Below are 19,783 nucleotides of genomic sequence, written 5' to 3'. Positions count from 1 at the left end.
ACTCAAAACACATGAAAAGGCCTTTAAATGGTCTCTCAGTCTAGTTCTGTAGGCTACACAATCATGGGGAGGACTGCTGACTTGACAGTTGTCCAAAAGACGACCATTGACACCTTGCACAAGGAGGGCAAGACACAAAAGGTCATTGCAAAAGAGTCTAGCTGTTCACAGAGCTCTGTGTCCAAGCACATTAATAGAGAGGCAAAGGGAAGGAAAAGATGTGGTAGAAAAAAGCGTACAAGCAATAGGGATAACCGCACCCTGGAGAGGATTGTGAAACAAAACCCATTCAAAAATGTGGGGGAGATTCACAAAGAGTGGACTGCAGCTGGAGTCAGTGCTTCAAGAACCACTACGCACAGACGTATGCAAGACATGGGTTTCAGCTGTTGCATTCCTTGTGTCAAGGCACTCTTGAACAACAGACAGCGTCAGCAGCGTCTCGCCTGGGCTAAAAACAAAAAGGACTGGACTGCTGCTGAGTGGTCCAAAGTTATGCTCTCTGATGAAAGTAAATTTTGCATTTCCTTTGGAAATCAGGGTCCCAGAGTCTGGAGGAAGAGAGGAGAGGCACACAATCCACGTTGCTTGAGGTCCAGTGTAAAGTTTCCACAGTCAGTGATGGTTTGGGGTGCCATGTCATCTGCTGGTGTTGGTCCACTGTGTTTTCTGAGGTCCAAGGTCAACGCAGCCGTATACCAGGACGTTTTAGAGCACTTCATGCTTCCTGCTGCTGACCAACTTTATGGAGATGCAGATTTCATTTTCCAACAGGACTTGGCACCTGCACACAGTGCCAAAGCTACCAGTACTTGGTTTAAGGACCATGGTATCCCTGTTCTTATTTGGCCAGCAAACTCGCCTGACCTTAACCTGACCTTGTGAAGAGGAAGATGCGATATGCCAGACCCAACAATGCAGAAGAGCTGAGGGCCACTATCAGAGCAACCTGGGCTCTTATAACACCTGAGCAGTGCCACAAACTGATCGACTCCATGCCACGCCGCATTGCTGCAGTAATTCAGGCAAAAGGAGCCCCAACTAAGTATTGAGTGTTGTACATGCTCATACTTTTCATGTTCATACTTTTCAGTTGGCCAAGATTTCTAAAAATCCTTTCTTTGTATTGGTCTTAAGTAATATTCTAATTTTCTGAGATACTGAATTTGGGATTTTCCTTAGTTGTCAGTTATAATCATCAAAATTAAAAGAAATAAACATTTGAAATATATCAGTCTGTGTGTAATGAATGAATATAATATACAAGTTTCACTTTTTGAATGGAATTAGTGAAATAAATCAACTTTTTGATGATATTCTAATTATATGACCAGTACCTGTATATCGCAAATCGATATATATATCTCGCATTTCTGACTTTATTTCTCACAACTGTGTTTATAACTTGCAGTTCTGACTATTTCTCATAATTGTGAGTTTATAATGCACAATTGTGAGTTTATATCTCGCAATTCTGACTTTATTTCTAGCAATTGTGTTTATAACTTGCAGTTCTGACTATTTCTCGTAATTGTGAGTTTATAATGTGCAATTGAGTTCATAATGCGCAATTGTGAGTTTATATCTCGCAATTCTGACTTTATTTCTCGCAATTGTGAGTTTATTTCTCGCAATTCTAACTTTATTTCTCGCAAATGTGAGTTTATAATGTGCAATTGTGAGTTTATAACTCACAATTCTGACTTTATTTCTCATAATTGTAAGTTTATATCTCGCAATTCTGACATTATAACACGCAATTGTGAGAAAAAAGTCAGAATTGTGAGATAGAAAGTCGTAATTACCTTTTTTATTTTTTATTTAGTGGCGGAAACAAGTTTCGATAATTACTGGAGTACGTTTACAAGAAAATAAAATTTCAGCCAATTTCCCATTTAATTCAAAATGTTACTTCCAGTGATGCTGCTCTTTTCTACACAAACTAAATGAAGACCAACTAAACTGAGGTCTCTATTCATTTTCATTGAATGGAATCCAAGTTCTGTTAAAGCTGAAACACTTATGCCAGCTTTCAATCTATGTGCAAACGTAGACAATGTGTAAATGGATATGGGAAGGTCTCCTGGAAAAACAACAGATCTGTCATTCATTTCAGTCTAAACTGACACTGAATATACTACATGCAAAATGACCAATATTCTTCATTTTAATAGCTAGTAAGCACTCACCAATACAAACAAAGCCACACTCCACAACCTATAGAACACAAAACAGGTCCCATAACGCGCCCGTGCCTCACCCAATGTAAGCCATGAAGTTTGATTGAACACGGACCAGAACCAATCCCTTGCACACTTCATCTATCACTGGGCCTCACTGAGAACGCACGTCTCGGGGGAGCGAGCCAGTTCATCTCGTGGAGCCATCTCTATTGACCTCTGCTGTCGCTGTAAAACAAACAGCCATCTGTAAAAAGCATCCTGACAAAATATTTACTGTGAATGACAAATGAGCAAATGGGACGGGGGGGGTTTGGCTGGCCACAGGAAAGCCTGTGCACAGTTAACTGCCATTAACTGGCCTTGACAAAACTAAAGTAGAAGCTTTCTAGACATCTGTGGATTGAGATTGATTTATAACAGATAATAGGTTCGGTGGCAAAAAAGATGATCTGATGACTGCTAGAGCAGAGGTTTTCAACCTTGAGGTCACGACCTGATGTGTGGTCACCAGAGCTTCTTTTTTATGCCATATTTTTTTCAAGTTACATTTAGCTCTATATATGAAATTTATTCTTCAAAATGGTATGTCTTTTAGTCCATGTATTTTTATATGTGTTTTTAGGCCATCTACATGCTAGTGCTCTTCTGAAATGTAACAAAGGCCCTGTTTACACCTGATATTAAGATGCGTTTTGGTCGATTGGATCACAAGTGAATGACGCTAAATACAGGTGTAAACGGGGTCTAAAACTTTTTGAGCTTGTCCACTTTTGACCACTTCCAGAGGGAGGGGAAAACGCATTCGATCGAATTGCTTTCATAGTGTAAACGCTCATGTGGTCAAATGTGTTCAAATAGCCACAAAAGACCGTCTACTCTCCCCCTACTGAACTAATGTGTAAACATTATGGAAAGTGCGCTATCCAGATGGGATTTAAACTTTGTCGACTGAAGATGAAAAATGTACCAAGCACAATGTTCTCTCACCATTCCTGATTTCCAACACGCACTCACCGCGTTCGGCCGGTCTTGCGGCTATTAGAGCAAAAACAAAAGTTGATGCTCTCCGTATGTCTTCCTGTTGTCTCTGGACGTTCATATGTAAATTATGCAAGATTATTTTGTCCATTAGTTTGAAAAATCCCCCCAAAAAATACCCATATACCTGCCCATAGACCCTCCCCTCGAAGAAATCAGGACAGAAGTGGTCCTGATTTCTTCCTGATTTTATTTTAAGAAGTCTTAAAATAAAATAAAATTTAAGATTAAAATACCAGATGTAAACAAGTATGTGTCTCTCTAGTCTACTTGTGATCCGATCGACCAAAACTTAATACACTAGTAAACAGTAATCAAGTAAACAGGCCCAAAATTAGATATATGCATTTAAAATGTACGGTACGGGAAAACTGATCAGAAATACAGATGACTCATCCTGCACTGCACTGATCTTTATCCAATCAAATACAATGTGAACGCCTCTCCACTTATACCATTCATGTTGTCTTTAAATATGCCAACCAGATCTCATGAGAAAACATAACTATTTTACAAGGTGGCAATTTCGTATGAATTTGTACTATGCGATTCATGTGAAGCAGATCACAATAAAATGTATGAATGAGATTGTACAGATTCATATGAATTATCCATCAATATGGTGCCAAATCACCAAAACATAGTTATGAATTGCCACGAGTGTGTTGAATATGCAGCTTAAAAAAAAAAAAAAAACTTATTAAAATATTTCCTTGACCTTAAATGCTACTTCTAACTTAAAGGGATAGTTCACCCAAAAATGAAAATTTGATGTTTATCTGCTTACCCCCAGGGCATCCAAGATGTAGGTGACTTTGTTTCTTCAGTAGAACACAAATTATGATTTTTAACTCCAACCGTTGCAGTCTGTCAGTCGTATAATGCATGGCAATGGGTCACCTACATCTTGGATGATAAACATCATATTTTCATTTTTGGGTGACTATCCCTTTAATGCTCTTGTTGCACGAGATGCTTAAAATATCAATATAAATGTAATAATCTTGTCAATAATAACAATAAAAACTGCTGGTCAAATATCAAATCTGATGTTTTTCTTAAAAACACAGTTTTGTCACGCTAAAGTGTATAGCTTAAAATTGTACATGGATGGGGTTAACCACAATTTTTCACTGGGTTAAAAAAACAGATGGAGAGGGAAAATTGAAGTAGAACATTATCAGTGTCTGTTATTGCAAGGAAACGCAGATACAGAAGGTGTAGTCTACTTAAGACACGTGAAGACTTGCATATCGACTTGAAATGCATATGCAAATTACTCACCCAACCCCAAAACCTGTTGAAAACTGTTGTATGTTTCAAGGTTGTAAACGGACCATTTCCTTCCCAATTTACGAGGGTAATTTGACAAGTTGGCAGTAAGCCTGACCGGCAAAAAGCGACTGAATCATTACAAACATACGGCAGCGTGCAGCTTCGGCGGAGACTGGAGAAGGACTAACTGGGTGTGATGTGATCTGTATGAGGTAATGGCGGGAAAAGGTAGTGAGGTAGTTTTTATGGCCCTGGCTCGTGCCTCCCCTGCCTCCAGCTGACACTATCGCGATCTAATGAGAATAAATGTGATTCCAGCTCCGAGATGTCCGGCAGCCTGCACCTTCTTGCGCGCGCCTGCCGCTGCTAGAGGAGTGTGTGTTTAGGGAGTGGAGCGCACGATGTTGATCAAATGACCGCCAGTAAATCAAATCATTATGATGTCCCCCAAGAGAAAAACACAGGCTTTTTTTTTTCTTTTTGCCATTTTTCAAAACGAAGACGTCACCCTCTCTCGACTGTCCCCTTGAAGAGACAAGTGATGAAAGGAAAGGAGAGTAGTATGGGGGGTTAACAGTTGCTCGTACTGATACGCCCTGAGGCTCCGTTTTAAATGATTTGCACTGGGCAGCGAGAGCAAAAATTCCGCCTGACTTCACCCGTTCGGTAACGTGCCAAAGTCACCCAATGATGATGACATCATAAAGGATGATGTAATCCAAGAATTCCAGACTACCCCTCATGCCTATTTTCAGAATCACAAAACTTTTCCAAACGAGTAGCACTACTAGGATGAAAAAAAAAACCTAATCCGTCAATTAAATTTAATTTAGATGCCAAAAGCGTTCGCTTTGCCATTTAGAGAAGCAATGAAATCTTCATGGAAACCAAAGAATAGGTTTATGCATTTAAAAACTGGGCTACAACCTGGGGCTTAGCAACCATTACAGCATTATATAACTATTTAATAATATAGCATTACGCACTGGAAATTATTGTTTATAATTTTTATTCTATTATATCTTGGAATATAAACTGTATTTCAACTTTGGAACGGTGGTATATAGATAAAATGTATTATAGTTATAAAGTTAATACCACTAGATTCATATTAGTCTGTCATTACAACTGTTCTCTTCAACTGGCACACCATTTTACACCCCTATTGTATATTATATCAAATTGTACATTAAGCACAGCATTGCATGTAACATATAACAAATAACTGTGATTTCTGGAGCAACTCACCGAGTCAAAATAGTTTAAGTGCAGCTTAATAATGCTAAATATAATCAGTTTTCAAATATCCATGCATCTACTTTTCAAATCCTTGCTAAACAAATTAAGTGTCGTATTGCAATGAAAACTTTTAAAATATTTTACATATTTCTACATATTCAGACAGTTTAAAGGGATTGTTCACCCCAAAATGAACATTCGGTCATCATTTACTTGCCCTCATGTCGTTCTAAAATTCAGTGAGATGTTTCACTGACAAAAACATTCTTAAAAGTAACTTCTTTTGTGGTCTGAAGAAGAAAATAAGTCATACATGTCATACGACATGAAGGTGAGTAAATGATGACTTTTTGTGTGAACTACTCCTTTAATTTGTTAGCTGCACTATTAAATTAAATCAATAACCATAACCATCCTGAATCCAAAAGTCCCTAAAACTGAAACAAAGTTGATAGTTAAAGTGTAAATGTGGGTGTATAGGAAGCTCTCACTCACCTCTGTCCTGAGGCTAACCCTCCCACTCACCCACCTCAGTAAGCATGACCCTAATTCAAACCATGTGCCTCTAAATTGAAAACATGGTTTCAAAATGGAGTATTTGCTTTTTCACTGACTAATGTCTCCCAGGAGACACCTTCAGCCGGTCCAATTGTGTCAGAAAGAGGGGCAAGGGGCAATGTTGAGTGTTCATAAGCCTTCAGTTAAATGCTCTTGCATGAGGTTAAGTGAACACAGCACTGCACATACATGGAGTGTGTTAGAATCCCATCCGGAATCATTTCTGACACAGAGGTTTCATTTCAGAGTAGACACCTGAACGCTGATGTGTACGCAATATAAACTGTGAGATAAATTATCTTCTAACATTTGTTGAGCCTGCGGGTGTGTGTGAGAGCGAGAGAGAGAGGCTGGGAGTGATTTGAGTTATAACGCCCAAACCCTAAGAAAATAATCCAAAAAGAGGATTGCTGTAACCTGATTTGCTTTCTTTACACGGCAATGGTCGGGAGAGGTGGGAAAATAAGTCACGGTTGTAAAAGCAGAACTTTGAACAACATATGATAAACTTTACATTTGTAGGACGGGTGTTTCAACAGGCCTAGTATTGCTGAAACTTAACGAAACGGAGTCTGGCTGAAAGTCGACTTCGTCATATAGGGATTCTGCAAACAATACACGTTTTTTTCTCTAATTGGATGCCTGGAAACTTTTCAATCCCTTCACAGGTGCTGAGCTCAAATTTAGTCTGTGGTTCAAAACAAGAGTTTTCAGTCACAACCTCAGGATTGTGGTCAGATTAGTCAGACAATGATACATCTTGTAACCAGAATGAGGTTTCTTGCTGTTGAAACCAGTTTTGAAGGCTCAATTTGATGCAAGACACATGAACAATAAGAAATAAAGACATTCTGAGAAGGTTAATTGATTGATTGAAACTGATTGAAAGTTTGATTTACCCCAAATTCACGTTCCCAAGGTGATGCCATGGCAACCACAGAATGACCTCAGCATTGCATTACATCATATTCTCGAGCAAAGAAAAGGGTTCTTCCCTACGCTTGACTCACGCTGATAATGAATCTCAATTGTGCAACTATGTGTCATTCTTTTTGCATTTTTAGTGCACCACTTTTGTAATGCAAATATGTAACCAATCACACACAGACAAGAAAAACTGTTGTTAATGGGTGACCTTCACAGATGGGGTCAAGTCACGAGCAAATAACTCTCAAAGCAGTTTACGGCTGCAGTTTAGACCCGGTTTCTCCTAATCCTAATTGGAAAAAAGAGATCAGAGTTCAGAATATCCATTCAGAAAGCTATTAAGCCCAAAATTAAATTTAGTTTGATTTTCAAAAAGTGTCTCATATTCAAAACCAGGGGTTTTGAACCTTTGCCTCCAGCCATATACAGGGACCCTTAGTATATCCTATAATAACTTCATTAAGAACTATAACTATAATATATTATATTAGCATTATTTAGAAAGTTGAAGATTAGTCAGTTAGAAATGTCATGAGAATTAATGTCCTATAGCCTATATTTTATATATATATTCCACATGGACCGATGGTTGAAAACTCAGACTTTAAACTTTAGTCATTTTTAATTGTTTCTAAAAGCAACAGCAAAAGAAACTATACTGTAGCCACAAATTCCTTTTTATAACATTTACAGAAGTGTTTTGATGACCCTTCTTGAGTCCAAGCACAATAGTGGCCATCAGCTTCCTGTTTTCTCATAATGACTGACTTACTCACAAAAGAGTCAGAGGCCATTCTGATGGGAAATGAGCCTATAGTATAGGGAACATTACTATCTCATAACTTTCACAGAGGAATAACTGTGCTTACAGTAAACCCACAATGCAAGTATTGATAGCTAGTCTATCTTACGTCAAAGAAGAAACTTATACAAAGAACTTATTAGCTCTAACCATCTATATTCTGTTGCTTTAAAGAACCTAGAAACATATATATAGATCTGAAGAGCCTATAATATAACATTAACAACTTTAAGAACCAGTCAACTCAAGCCAGAATGAGTTTAAATCACTCAGTAAGGGCTAGTTTGATTCCAAAATTGGTTTGAGGGTTACTGATAAACTTCACATCAATTTGGACCAATTTTTTTGTTTGATTACTTTTTCTTACAATACAAACATAAAAATAAAGGTATTGATTGTTCCATGAAGAACCTTTAACAATTATGGAATCTTTCCACTGCACAAAAGGTTGTTTATAGTGGGAAAAAGATTATTAAAATGTTCTATAAGAAAAAAATGGTTCTTTTAAGAACTGTTCACTGAAAGGTTCTTTGTGGAACCAAAAAATCGTTCTTCTATATGTTATCACTGCGAAAAAACCCCTTTTGGAACATTTGTTTTTTTAAAAGTGCAACGTGGTTAACATGGTTAACTAGTAATCACAATTTGTGTAAAAAAAAAAAAGGGACAAGATTAGTCACTTGATTCTCTGCCATGATGTAGAAAGTGTGATGACATTAATTACTGGAAGTCACAACCTTAAGGAATGTTATATTTTCTTGTAACACTCTAAAAAATGCTGGGTTAAAAACAACCCAAGTTGGGTTAAATATGGACAAACCCAGCAGTTGGGTTGTTTTAACCCATTGGTTGGGTTAAATGTTTGCCCAACATGCTGGGCAGTTTTACTTAACCCAACTATTGTTTAAAAATTACTATATGGCTGGCTTAAAATGAACCCAAAATAGGTTGGAAATTAAAAATCACATAATTATTAGAGGCAACAATGATAATCAAAAGGTGAACATTTATTAATAAGCAATATAATAAATGTTTGTTTGTTTAATTATTATTTACTAAACTTATTAATAAATATTCATTTTCAACGCAGGTTCATTTTAAGCAAGCAGTATAGTAATTTTTAAACAATAGTTGAGTTAAATAAAACTGCCCAGCATGTTGGGCAAACATTTAACACAACCGCTGAGTTAAAACAACCCAACCGCTTCGGTTTGTCCATATTTAACCCAACTTGGGTTGTTTTTAACCCAGCATTTTTTAGTATGGATATTGTATATTGTATTTTGTATATTGTAACATGTAAATATTACAATATACAAATAGTAAATAATTCAAAATAATTTTACTATAATGATCAATTAGAATTTATATAACATCTAATAGATCTCAAAACAAAAAATATGAAAAAATATAAAATTCTTTAAAAAAAAAAAAAAAAAAAAAAGTAATTGGATGCCAAAGTATACTTTATACAAAAATGGTTCTTGATAGCAAGAGGGTTGTTTGCTGAAACAGCTGCAAAGAACCACTGAAAAGTGTTTATTCTTCATAGTGCAGCAAGAGACTGTAATTGTGTTAATACTATTGCTTAAGGGGATCAAACTAATGGTGCTTCTTTCTTAAACATGCTGTTTATGTGAAACTTACATGACACACAGCTAACAAAATAGTTATAGATGATAAAAGGCATCAACTGTACCTGTGCTGTGCTGGTTTGTTGCTTAGGAACACAAAACCCCCAAAACTGAACATTTGACTCTCCTAAACTCTTAAAGGATAAGGCTATAATACTCAGAGTATAATATAAAAACATCAAGCAGAGTCTGTTTTAGGTAAAAGATCACTGTACAATTGTTGACTGATGATAAAGTATAATTAACTGAGAATCTGACCATCTAAAATGAAAGTGATTAGCATGTATTGCCATCCTAATGCGGACCTGAGGTGTAATTAACTCTTTCCCTGCCATTGATGGAATTTTCTGTCATTTATGACACCAAGCTTCATGGCCATTGACGTTTTTTATAAGCAATAAAAGCATTGCTTACGCACATGTAAGCTAGAGCAATCATCAAACATTAAACAGCATATAAATCAGTACAGGACTGTACAAGCTTTGGGTGTTGATGAACTCGACCTACTCCATCTGTGTTTTGATCATTTAAAGCAGAGGCTCTGTTCTTTCTTATGATATACTGTATGTTCAGATATTCATACACAAAATTTCGAGGGGCCATGAAAGTTTTGTGAAAATGATGCTGGTGCTGGAAAGAGTACAGTAAATCTCTAAAAGATTAAGATTGGGGATTGAAAGTTAGGTATGTTCTAAACACTAAGAGAGACATCACTTTTTCTTTTCTAAAAACGAAATGCACTGCAAAATCCCAAATCTCAAACCACCAAACACACAAGTCACGAAGATTCTCGTGACTTCATTCAAACCCATTCAGGCCGTGATCGTGAGAGGTCCCACCACACCCTTTTGAGTCTATTTTTAAGGTTCTCAGAACTAAAAATAACTCCATTAATTCTGTTTCTTTAGTAGAGGGAGCATCTGGAAGGCTGAGCGTGGGCATCAGGGTTCGATAAGATCACTCACGGATGCGTCACCCTCCCTCTGATTGGATAATGAATCATACATTGAGACCGAAGCGTGCGGGAAAGCCCCGCAGTGAAACACAGTGGAGGTTCTATTCAGCGTGAGATTGAGCCCTGGAGATAGTCGTCTAAGGGGCCAAGGCCACCACACACACACACAGTGCTGGAGAGTGAGGGGTCATCACCCACCACCCACTCGCAGGGTGAGGTTTCTCACACACACACTTCCAGTCAGCCCCACTGCTCTCACAACCACCCAGAGTCCTCATCTGGCCTCGCATTAGAGGGAAAAGAAAGAGGGGAGAGATGAATAGAACGAAAAAGTTGCGGGAACAACATGACCCCACAGGAATACACACATCATGTCCAATGCGAAAACGGAGGTAGATGAGAGTGGAAAGATAAAATAAAGTGTAGATCAAGGAGTATAAGATGATATGGGAGAGCGAAGGCATTGATGTTGAATAAGATGGAAGTTGTCACAATGACTGAATCTTATAGGATTTAAATCACAGATCAAATCATAAATTGCAATGGTTTTGTTTTTTTATTTCAAACACCTAGTTCAAAAGTGTTCTAAATTTGGATAATTTATAAATTATGAATAATTTGTAAACTCTTGTGAATCATAATTTTGTTATTGTTGCTTGTGAACATATAATGAAGTAGATTAAACAAAAGTCAAATTTAATTCAATTAAAAATGAATTAATTTCTGTAATATTTTCGTATTATACTTTTTTTTTTTTTTTACAATGTTGATGTTTCATAAAATTGTTCACATTATTTTGAAAAACCTGTAATATGTTATGTAATGGCAGTTTTCCACTGGGAAACTTGCCCTGTTATATTTAATAAATGCTGATTTAGTCATGAAGAAACATTTATTATTAATATTATCAATGTTGAAAACAGTTGTACTGCCTAATATTTTTATGGAAAGAGTGACACATATTTGTTTGGATTCTTTGATGAATATAAAAGTCAAATTTGTTTTTTTTTAATGTAGTATAAACATTTTACTGTCACTTTTGATTAATTTAATGCATCTTTCAGAAAAAAAAAAACTGACTCCAATATTTTGCATCATTACTTTTCACATTTCTGATGTTTCATAAATTTTTTCAGATTTTTCTTTAAAAACCTATAATATTCTATATTTAATGGCGGCTTTACATTGGGACAACTTACAGCAATAATGGTAGAAATGTTATATATTTTTAAGATTTAGCCAAGACTTTAATGTATATGCCTATATAAAAATAGAAATTGAATAAAATAGATGAAAAAGTGTGTGTCTCGTTGTCATGATTCCTCTTGCATCAGTTGTTCTCCCTCATCCTGTTCCTACTTGTGTTTTTCTTTTTTAACTACACCTGATTGAGTTTATACTTCTTTATATATATATATATATATATATATATATATATATATAAGAAAAGAAGTATAAAGAAGTACAAACTCATAATCAGGTGTAGTTAAAAAAGAAAAATACACAAGTAGGAACAGGATGAGGGAGAACAATTGATGCAAGAGGAGTCATGACAACGAGACACTCAAGCACAAATAATAAAAGAAATAAATTAAAGACATAAGAATTAAGTGCTGACAATGTCTAAAAAGACAGTGTGGGTGAAAGAGAGAAAAGACTTTGAGTTGCGGACCCCCAGCAGTGCCTGGCTTTCTCCTCTGATATTCCTCTCACACAACACTCATCCTTTTACTCATCTGTCTGGGTCTGATCTCGCCATGTCCCAGGAAGTGACATAATATCCCAGCCATCCATCCCACTAGACACTGTCTGCAGCCACAGCACTGGCTTCTCATTGGCCTGTCAGGAGCCCACAGTGGTTCAACCCAGACCTCCATGAGCCTGGGGTTGCCGAGTTCAGTTGGTCTTGTGGATGTGGATGCTAAACAACAGCAAACAACAACGTCATGAGAGACCAGCCTCAGACAGTTAGGGCACAAAATGTCACTCCTCAGAAAGTTTGTGATGGGCCTTAAGAAAGAAAGAATGTGTAGGCTACCTCATATATGACGTTCCAGGAAAAAAATACAGTTAAAGAAAATTAAACTTTTGACTAGTTTTAACTAGTTGGAACTAGGCTGTTCATTTAGAAACACTCTATGGTTAAAATGGTTAGCGCACTCTTAGAAGAAATAGTTCCATTATAGAACCTTAAAGTGTTCTGTCAGCCGCTTCATATTTAGAACCTTTTAGGGGTTCCCATCATGGAGTCATTTTATGGATTTAGTTTTAATTAGTAATTTAATTCAGATTTATGAATTATGCAGCTTGTAAACATACTTTATCACTAGAAATTTTTTAAATAACTCGTTAAACATGAAAATATTATGCAGTCATTTAAGACATTTGTCCTTGTATAAAACCTTTTTGGCCTAAACTGTTCTTTAAAATTGAGTTAAAAGGGTTCTATTCAGAAGCCCACTGAAACTTTTTTCAAAGAGTGGTACCTGAATCAGAAGAGAATATCTTTAAAAACTAGTAGAAACATTCAAGGAGTTTCCTAAACTGAAGGATATTACACGGTAAAATATAACGAGAAGTTTGCCCGACTCAGCTGTTTTTAATCCAGTCTTAAGCGGTCATCAACACTTCATCTGTTGGATGGTAAATCTGAAATACATCTAAAATGCTGTTATTACTCACAGTTAGGAGAATCTTCATAGCTTCGCACACAATTTCAGATGTGAAACAGATGACACGAGGCCATCTAATGAATACCTAAATGTGAGAGATTTTGAATCAGTCGTATTCTGTGAAACCACAGAACACGTAAAATGTGTGTATGGCGTCCTCTACTGGTTACCCTTGACATTGACAATCTCACAAACGTATTCAACATCCTACATAGACTGAATGGTTCTCAACCTTATGGCCCACCTTTGTCAGACACAATATAAGATATTTCTGGTATTTCCGCTGTAATTATGACAAAACTGTCTTTATTAACAGAAACCAGGATTATTGATACATAATGGCCCAGTTTCACAGACAGGGTTTAGCCTAAGTCAGGATTAGGCCTTAGTTCAATTAAGATATTTATGTATCTTTTATAAATGTACAGTGGAAAAAAACATTACTAATGTGCATCTTGAGACAAAACAATGACACTGACATATTTTAAGATACAAGTTGCTTTCAGTTAAAACAGCTCAAATATGCATTTTAGTCTAGGACTAGCTTAAGCCCTGTCTGTGAAATCAGGGGTAAATTAACCATTTAAATTCATAAATTCATTTTGTAATTCCAAAAGTCTGAAGAACTATGTTATATATATATATATTATTTATATATCATTTATATATCATTATTGATATATCAGTTTACATCTTGATTCTATGTGCTATAGGTTAAAAATAGGTTTAATTTGCGTTAGTTTATTTTAATATATTATTAATTTATATACTTTTAAGTCATCCTGATGCCCCAGTGGAAGTTTGTCTGACTGAGGACCCCTGGTTGAGAACCACTGTCCTATGTTTATAATTGTTTATAATTGGATGTGGATGGAGACAATTTCTTCAGCTCAGACTCGTTTGGTAACGCATAGTGCCATTATAAAGCTCGGATGCATCAGGATATTTATTAATATTTTTACAATTGTGTTCATCAGAAAGAAGAAAGTCATATACACCTAGGATGGCTTGAGTGTGAGTAAAGCTTAGGTTAATTTTCATTTGAAAGTGAACTAATCCAGACCACAAAACATACAAATACTTTTAGTCAACCTATTTTTCATAATTTGCTATTTTTCTTTTAAGTTAATCGCTCTTGACTTGATATTTCATTATTTTAATGTGTTCACATATACATAAGTGTTATAAGTGTAACATCATTATCCAGTAAAATTTGAATACTTTAAATATCTTCAGATAGTGGGGCACAAGAAGACAGTTTATATTAGTAAAAAGCTGGTTTTGTGCACCATCTAGTGGCAAGAGATGATTCTACCAATACAGTTCATCTATATGGTTCACACAGCAAAAAGGATGAACTGATGAACCAAAACATTATGACCAGTCACAGGTGAAGTGAGTATCATTGATCATCTCAAAAGCCAGGTCGGGAAAGATTAGATGGTAAGCAAACAATGAGTTCTCGTAATCAATGTGTTGGATGCAGCAGGAATGGGCAGGAATAAAAACATGAGCGACTTTGACAAGGGTCAAATTGTTATGGCAAGGTGACCGGCTCAGAGTATCACTGAAATGGCAAGGTTTGTGTGTTGCTCCTGGTCAGAAGTGGTGAGGATTTACCAACAGTGGTCCGAGGAGCGACAAACCACAAACTGGTGACGGTGTTGGGTTCCCAAGGCTTATTGATGCACAAGGGCAACGAAGGCTATCCCATCTGGCCAACAGAAGGTCTACTGTGGCACAAGTCACACAAAATTTTAATGATGGTTATGGGAGGAATGTGTCATGAATGGGGCTGCATAGCTGCAGAACAATCAGAGTGCCTATGATGACCCCTGTCCACTGTCAGAAGCGCTTATAATAGGCACGTGAGTGACAGAACTGGACCTTGGAGCAGTGGAAGAAGGACGCCTGGTCCGATGAGTCCCGTTTTCTTTTACATCACGCGGACAGCCATGTACATGTGTACCGTTTACCTGGGGAACTGATGGCATGAGGCTACACTATGGAACGACAACAAGCCGGTGGAGGGAGTGTGATGCTCTGAGCAATGTTCTGCTGGGAAACCCTGGGTGCAGCCATTTGATGCATAAAACATACCTAAACATTGTTGCAGACCAGGTACACCCCTTCATGATATTGCCGTTCCCTTTCAGCAGTATAATGCACCCCGCCACACTGTTCAGGAATGGTTTGAGGAACATGATGAAGAGTTCAAGGTGTTGCCCCAGCCCTCAATCCAATTGAGCATCTGTGAGATGTGCTGGACCATCAAGTTTGACGGCTACACCTCGCAACCTACATGACTTGAAGGATCTGCTGCTGAAGTCTTTGTGCCAGAGACCACAGGACACCTTCAGGGGTTTTGTAGAGTCCATGTCTCAGCAGGTCGGTGCTGTTTTGACAAACAGCAAATTAAGCAGGTGGTCACAATGTTTTGGCTCACTGGTTTACTGATTTGGAATGATCAAACCAACAAATAAACATCAAACCTGGAATTCATAATCAAATATTCAGGACTAATAAGGTTTGTTGTAACACTGAAAATGATTTTATTTGGAACATAATTACACTGCAATGTCATAATCCTTTAATTCGAATACACAAATACAAAATACATTTTAAACACTCCCCTCCCCCACCCAATACACTCCTTAACTCTTATTTTAGCAGGTGACAAAGGCGGCCACACCAGACCATCCCAAGGTGTGACCGTCGTCCCATCCGTGGAGTTGAGAGTGGATTCTGCACCAGCAGCTATTAGACTTGTTTTACCTGTACAGTCAGCTGAGCACAGACTCATGATACTGGTATGCTTCGAGAGAATGTTGTTCTGTCATCCTTAGGCTTGAGTACTGACTGATGCAAAACAATAAACAAAGGACAACTCTCAACAATCTGAAGATATAGAGAGCTTTCATCACAAAATACTTCTTGTAAAGATCAACACCTTCAATCAGAATCTGTAGCATCATACTTATTTCACATTCACTGATGATTCACAGATAGTTCTTGACTTGTTTCTTTTCTAAAAAAAAGGTAGTGTGTTTTTATGTACGAGCTAGAGGTAGTTCTTTAGAATTCACAAATCTCTTGAACTTCAGATATCAGGGAAGGAGTTAGACAGCTCTCTCAGTCTGTGAACGGTCACGGTGGACGAGAGATTGTTTTCATCTCGCACATGTGTGAGCAGGTTACCGACGATAAGTCGAAGACAGTCCCGAAGCTCCCTCAAGTCTCTATTAGAGCGAGAATTACCTTCTGCAACAGACATTCTCAAGCATATGTTCTTCAACTCAACACTGTCCTGAAAGAAAGGACAAAAATATAAATAATTAAAAAAAGAGCCCAGATATAATCACATTCAAGTAAAGCCAGATTTAGCATACACATACTAATTTTATATATATATATATATATATATATATATATATATATATATATATATATATATATATATATATATATATATATATATGTGTGTGTGTGTGTGTGTGTGTGTGTGCGCTAAACTGTGTGGATGCTAAACTCTTCTAAACTCAAGGATGCTAAAACATATATACACACTCTTAAAAATACAGGCTCCAAAAGGGGATTTTCATAGAGATTCTATAGAAGAATCTCTATTCTATAGAGATTCTTTTGTCTTGGTGTGGAGAACATTTTAATATCTAAAGAGAAACTTTTTTTTAATTATAAATAAGCTTTTGTGGAATGGAAAGGCTCTATGGATGTTAAAGATTCTTCATGGAACCATAGATGCCAATATAGAACCATTATTTTTAGGCCTAAATTTAATCACAATTCAACCATTAAAATAAGGAATATATACACAAACACACATACATACATACAGCACGCACGTGTGGAAACTCATACCATTTAAAAGGCGTGATTCCCATACTTAATAGTTTAATGGCTTTACTGTTGGTCTAAAGTAAATGACTAATCCAACATAGTAGCCTAATAGACGTAATCATTTGACAACAACTGTCTCGTTATAACACAAAATTTACACTGTAGCCTATAGCAGAAACACAAAAACATCTTACCTTGCGCTTGAGCAAACTCTTCTCGTAAGTAACCTCTTTTATAAAGTCTTCCTCTATAGATATGAGCTGTGTCAATATCTCGTGCAGTCGTATGAGGCAGCTCTCTCGCGCTCTCTCTGCGATAGTCTTCAGCCTGCGGGGCTGCTTCATGAAATCTCCCGGGTGAACGGCTACTTTACCGGCCACTAAAGCACCTGAACACTGGTCTTCGCCATCTGCATTACTGGTCGTCGCGTGAGCTCGCAGTTCATGAAGGATGTTTAGGGCATCGATCTGATGTGTTAAAAAGCAGAGCCCCATGTCTGTCACCTGTTCAAGGACAAATCAGCAGCCTTGAGCACAGTCACTCAGATGAGAGAGATAGGAGGCTTTGGTCGAAACAACGTGACAAATGACGAGTTTTAGGAGGTTTTTTTTTTTTTTTGCTGGGACAGACGGTTTCTTTAACGACTTCCCCATTGTTTGTGTTTGGAGTGGATAAGCACTCGCTTACACATGCAAATGTGACCTGATAGTCCTGCCTCCTTTATTTGAGATGCTCAGAAAGCGGTTAACTGGGGGTAGGGAAGATGTTTCACACACCTACACGGATGCTACACCGTTTTGCTTTGAATAAACACACATAAGAAAGAAACTAGTTAGCATTTTAAACTCTTAAATTATATTTTTTAACCTACTTTGGGGTGGAAAACCCTTAAACCAAAGCCTAAGCTAAGTTTGCTGGTCTGTAGGTTTGAGGTTTTGGGCACTTGAGACCAGCTAAACCAGCTGAACAACAGCTTGGAGTCCATTTACGACCAATGAACCATCTTAGGCTTTTTTTCAGCAACATATTTGTTGAATGCATTAATAACACCATCCCCTGTTTCACAGACAAGGCTTAAACTAGACTAAAATGCATGTTTGAGCTGTTTCAAGTGAAAGCAACTTGCACTGACATATCTTAAAATATGCCCGTGCTATTGTTTTGTCTCAAGATGCACATCAGTAATGTTTTTTCCTAGTGTACATCTATAAAAGCTACTTAAATACCCTAATTGAACTATGGCCTAATCCTGGCTTAGTCTAAGCCCTGTCTGTGAAACCGGGCCCATGTCTTTTTGTTCTGGCTCTGCTGTTATTTCCCCCCCCTAATTTGCAAAAACAAAATAACAGAATAATGAAAAATGAAGAAAAGCAGATTCATGTGACGCGATGAAATCAGTGTCACACGATTCTCGGGAAGAGATCACAGCTGACAAATGTCTAAACAGGCAGTGCTTGCATTTCGCAACACAAAGCCTCATAACTGAGATTTCATCTGAAAATGAAACTCCCTAAACAGCATTTTTTTTTTCCAGGCACTAAAGGGTCAAAAGTATGGACACACTCTTTATTACTACTATAGACATTTCATCAATCATCATGTGAAATAACACTAAATTTTCTACAAGACTTATTTTAGGCATTTAAGCACAAGTCTTCAGATCAAAAGGTTTCATAACACATTCAGTCAAACACGTCTGACTGTTGTTTTATTTATACTTCTGCAGACATATTCCAGTAATCAATAAGCGAACCAAGACTATGTATTTTATTATTATTTTTTTTTTGCAGTTCTGTTCTTTACAAGATGTTATCAGTTAATGCATCTTTCAATATATTAATATATAAAAAAGGCAATTCCTATAAGTCTACCTGGTTATTCATAGAATGAAATGAAACAACTTCCAATCATACACTGAATGCTTTAATTGATCTGGAAGAAAATACAAAAAAAAAAAAAAGTTGTGGTAATTTTAACAGACTAAATTTCTAAGTTCTACTCAGCCTGCGTTTACATTGCGCCTTTCGAGGAGGGATTTAACTCAAACGCAAGTCAAAAACACTCTCTATAATGTTTAGCAGCTCCATGGCCATTTAGTCTGTACTCTACAAACTCAATCTCATCAGTCCGACACTGCAGTATACAGTATTGTAGAAACATTTACAGAGGAAATTCTGGCCTCAGATCAGGTCATACATTCATAACAGCATTAGAGCACAGGAACTGATCTTGGCTCAGAGTCCTACCCTGTCCATAGTGGTATTAACTATAATCACTGATCCCAGATCAGTAAGCTTACTCTGAAATGTCAACTTTTTTTTTTTTTTTTTTTTAATGTAAACCAGATACATGAAAAGCATCATCTCCTAAAAAACATTAACTAAACTCAGCTGTGGCAATCAATTAAATTCAGTCTCTCAGCAATAATTGGTGAAAATAAAAACACACCAACTCACTATTCTTCCAGCCAGGTAAAAACTAAACCTGGTACATCCATATTTTACTTTTATGAATTTTGGTCTGGACCACATCTGCTACACAGATCTTCCACAGATCTTGTGAATTCCACATCTTCAAATCCCTACATGAATGTTGTGGATCTCACAGCGAAGGATGATTTGAGGACCAGCAAACCTGCACAG

General features: G+C 37.0%; 1 protein-coding gene and 1 long non-coding RNA gene across 2 annotated transcripts; both read right to left on the bottom strand.

Annotated features, from left to right (window-relative positions):
• Positions 1–1,335: 1,335 nt before the first annotated feature.
• On the bottom strand, positions 1,336–8,114 carry LOC127521472 (uncharacterized). Its single transcript, XR_007932365.1, has 3 exons — positions 4,009–8,114; positions 2,190–2,408; positions 1,336–2,083 (listed from the first exon to the last, which is right to left on the bottom strand). It is a non-coding gene; the product is annotated as an uncharacterized LOC127521472 (long non-coding RNA).
• A 7,697-nt stretch (positions 8,115–15,811) lies between these two features.
• dleu7 (deleted in lymphocytic leukemia 7) lies at positions 15,812–19,748 on the bottom strand. Its single transcript, XM_051892488.1, has 2 exons — positions 17,336–19,748; positions 15,812–16,590 (listed from the first exon to the last, which is right to left on the bottom strand). Exons 1-2 carry the CDS (start codon positions 17,633–17,635, stop codon positions 16,384–16,386), a joined length of 507 nt encoding a protein of 168 aa, XP_051748448.1. The 5' UTR covers positions 17,636–19,748; the 3' UTR covers positions 15,812–16,383.
• Between the last annotated feature and the right edge of the window lie 35 nt (positions 19,749–19,783).

The sequence above is a fragment of the Ctenopharyngodon idella genome, chromosome 1, assembly GCF_019924925.1.
Source record: "Ctenopharyngodon idella isolate HZGC_01 chromosome 1, HZGC01, whole genome shotgun sequence".
NCBI lineage: Eukaryota > Metazoa > Chordata > Actinopteri > Cypriniformes > Xenocyprididae > Ctenopharyngodon > Ctenopharyngodon idella.
The sequence above is the reverse complement of the archived record's forward strand: the minus strand, read 5'-3'. Positions and strand labels throughout refer to the sequence as shown.

Coding starts and splice junctions, on each gene's coding strand:
- dleu7 (XM_051892488.1), bottom strand. CDS start 17,635: ATGGGGCTCTGCTTTTTAACACATCAGATCGATGCCCTAAACATCCTT. Junction 16,591..17,335: donor AGAGTTTGCTCAAGCGCAAG/GTAAGATGTTTT, acceptor CCTTTCTTTCAG/GACAGTGTTGAGTTGAAGAA.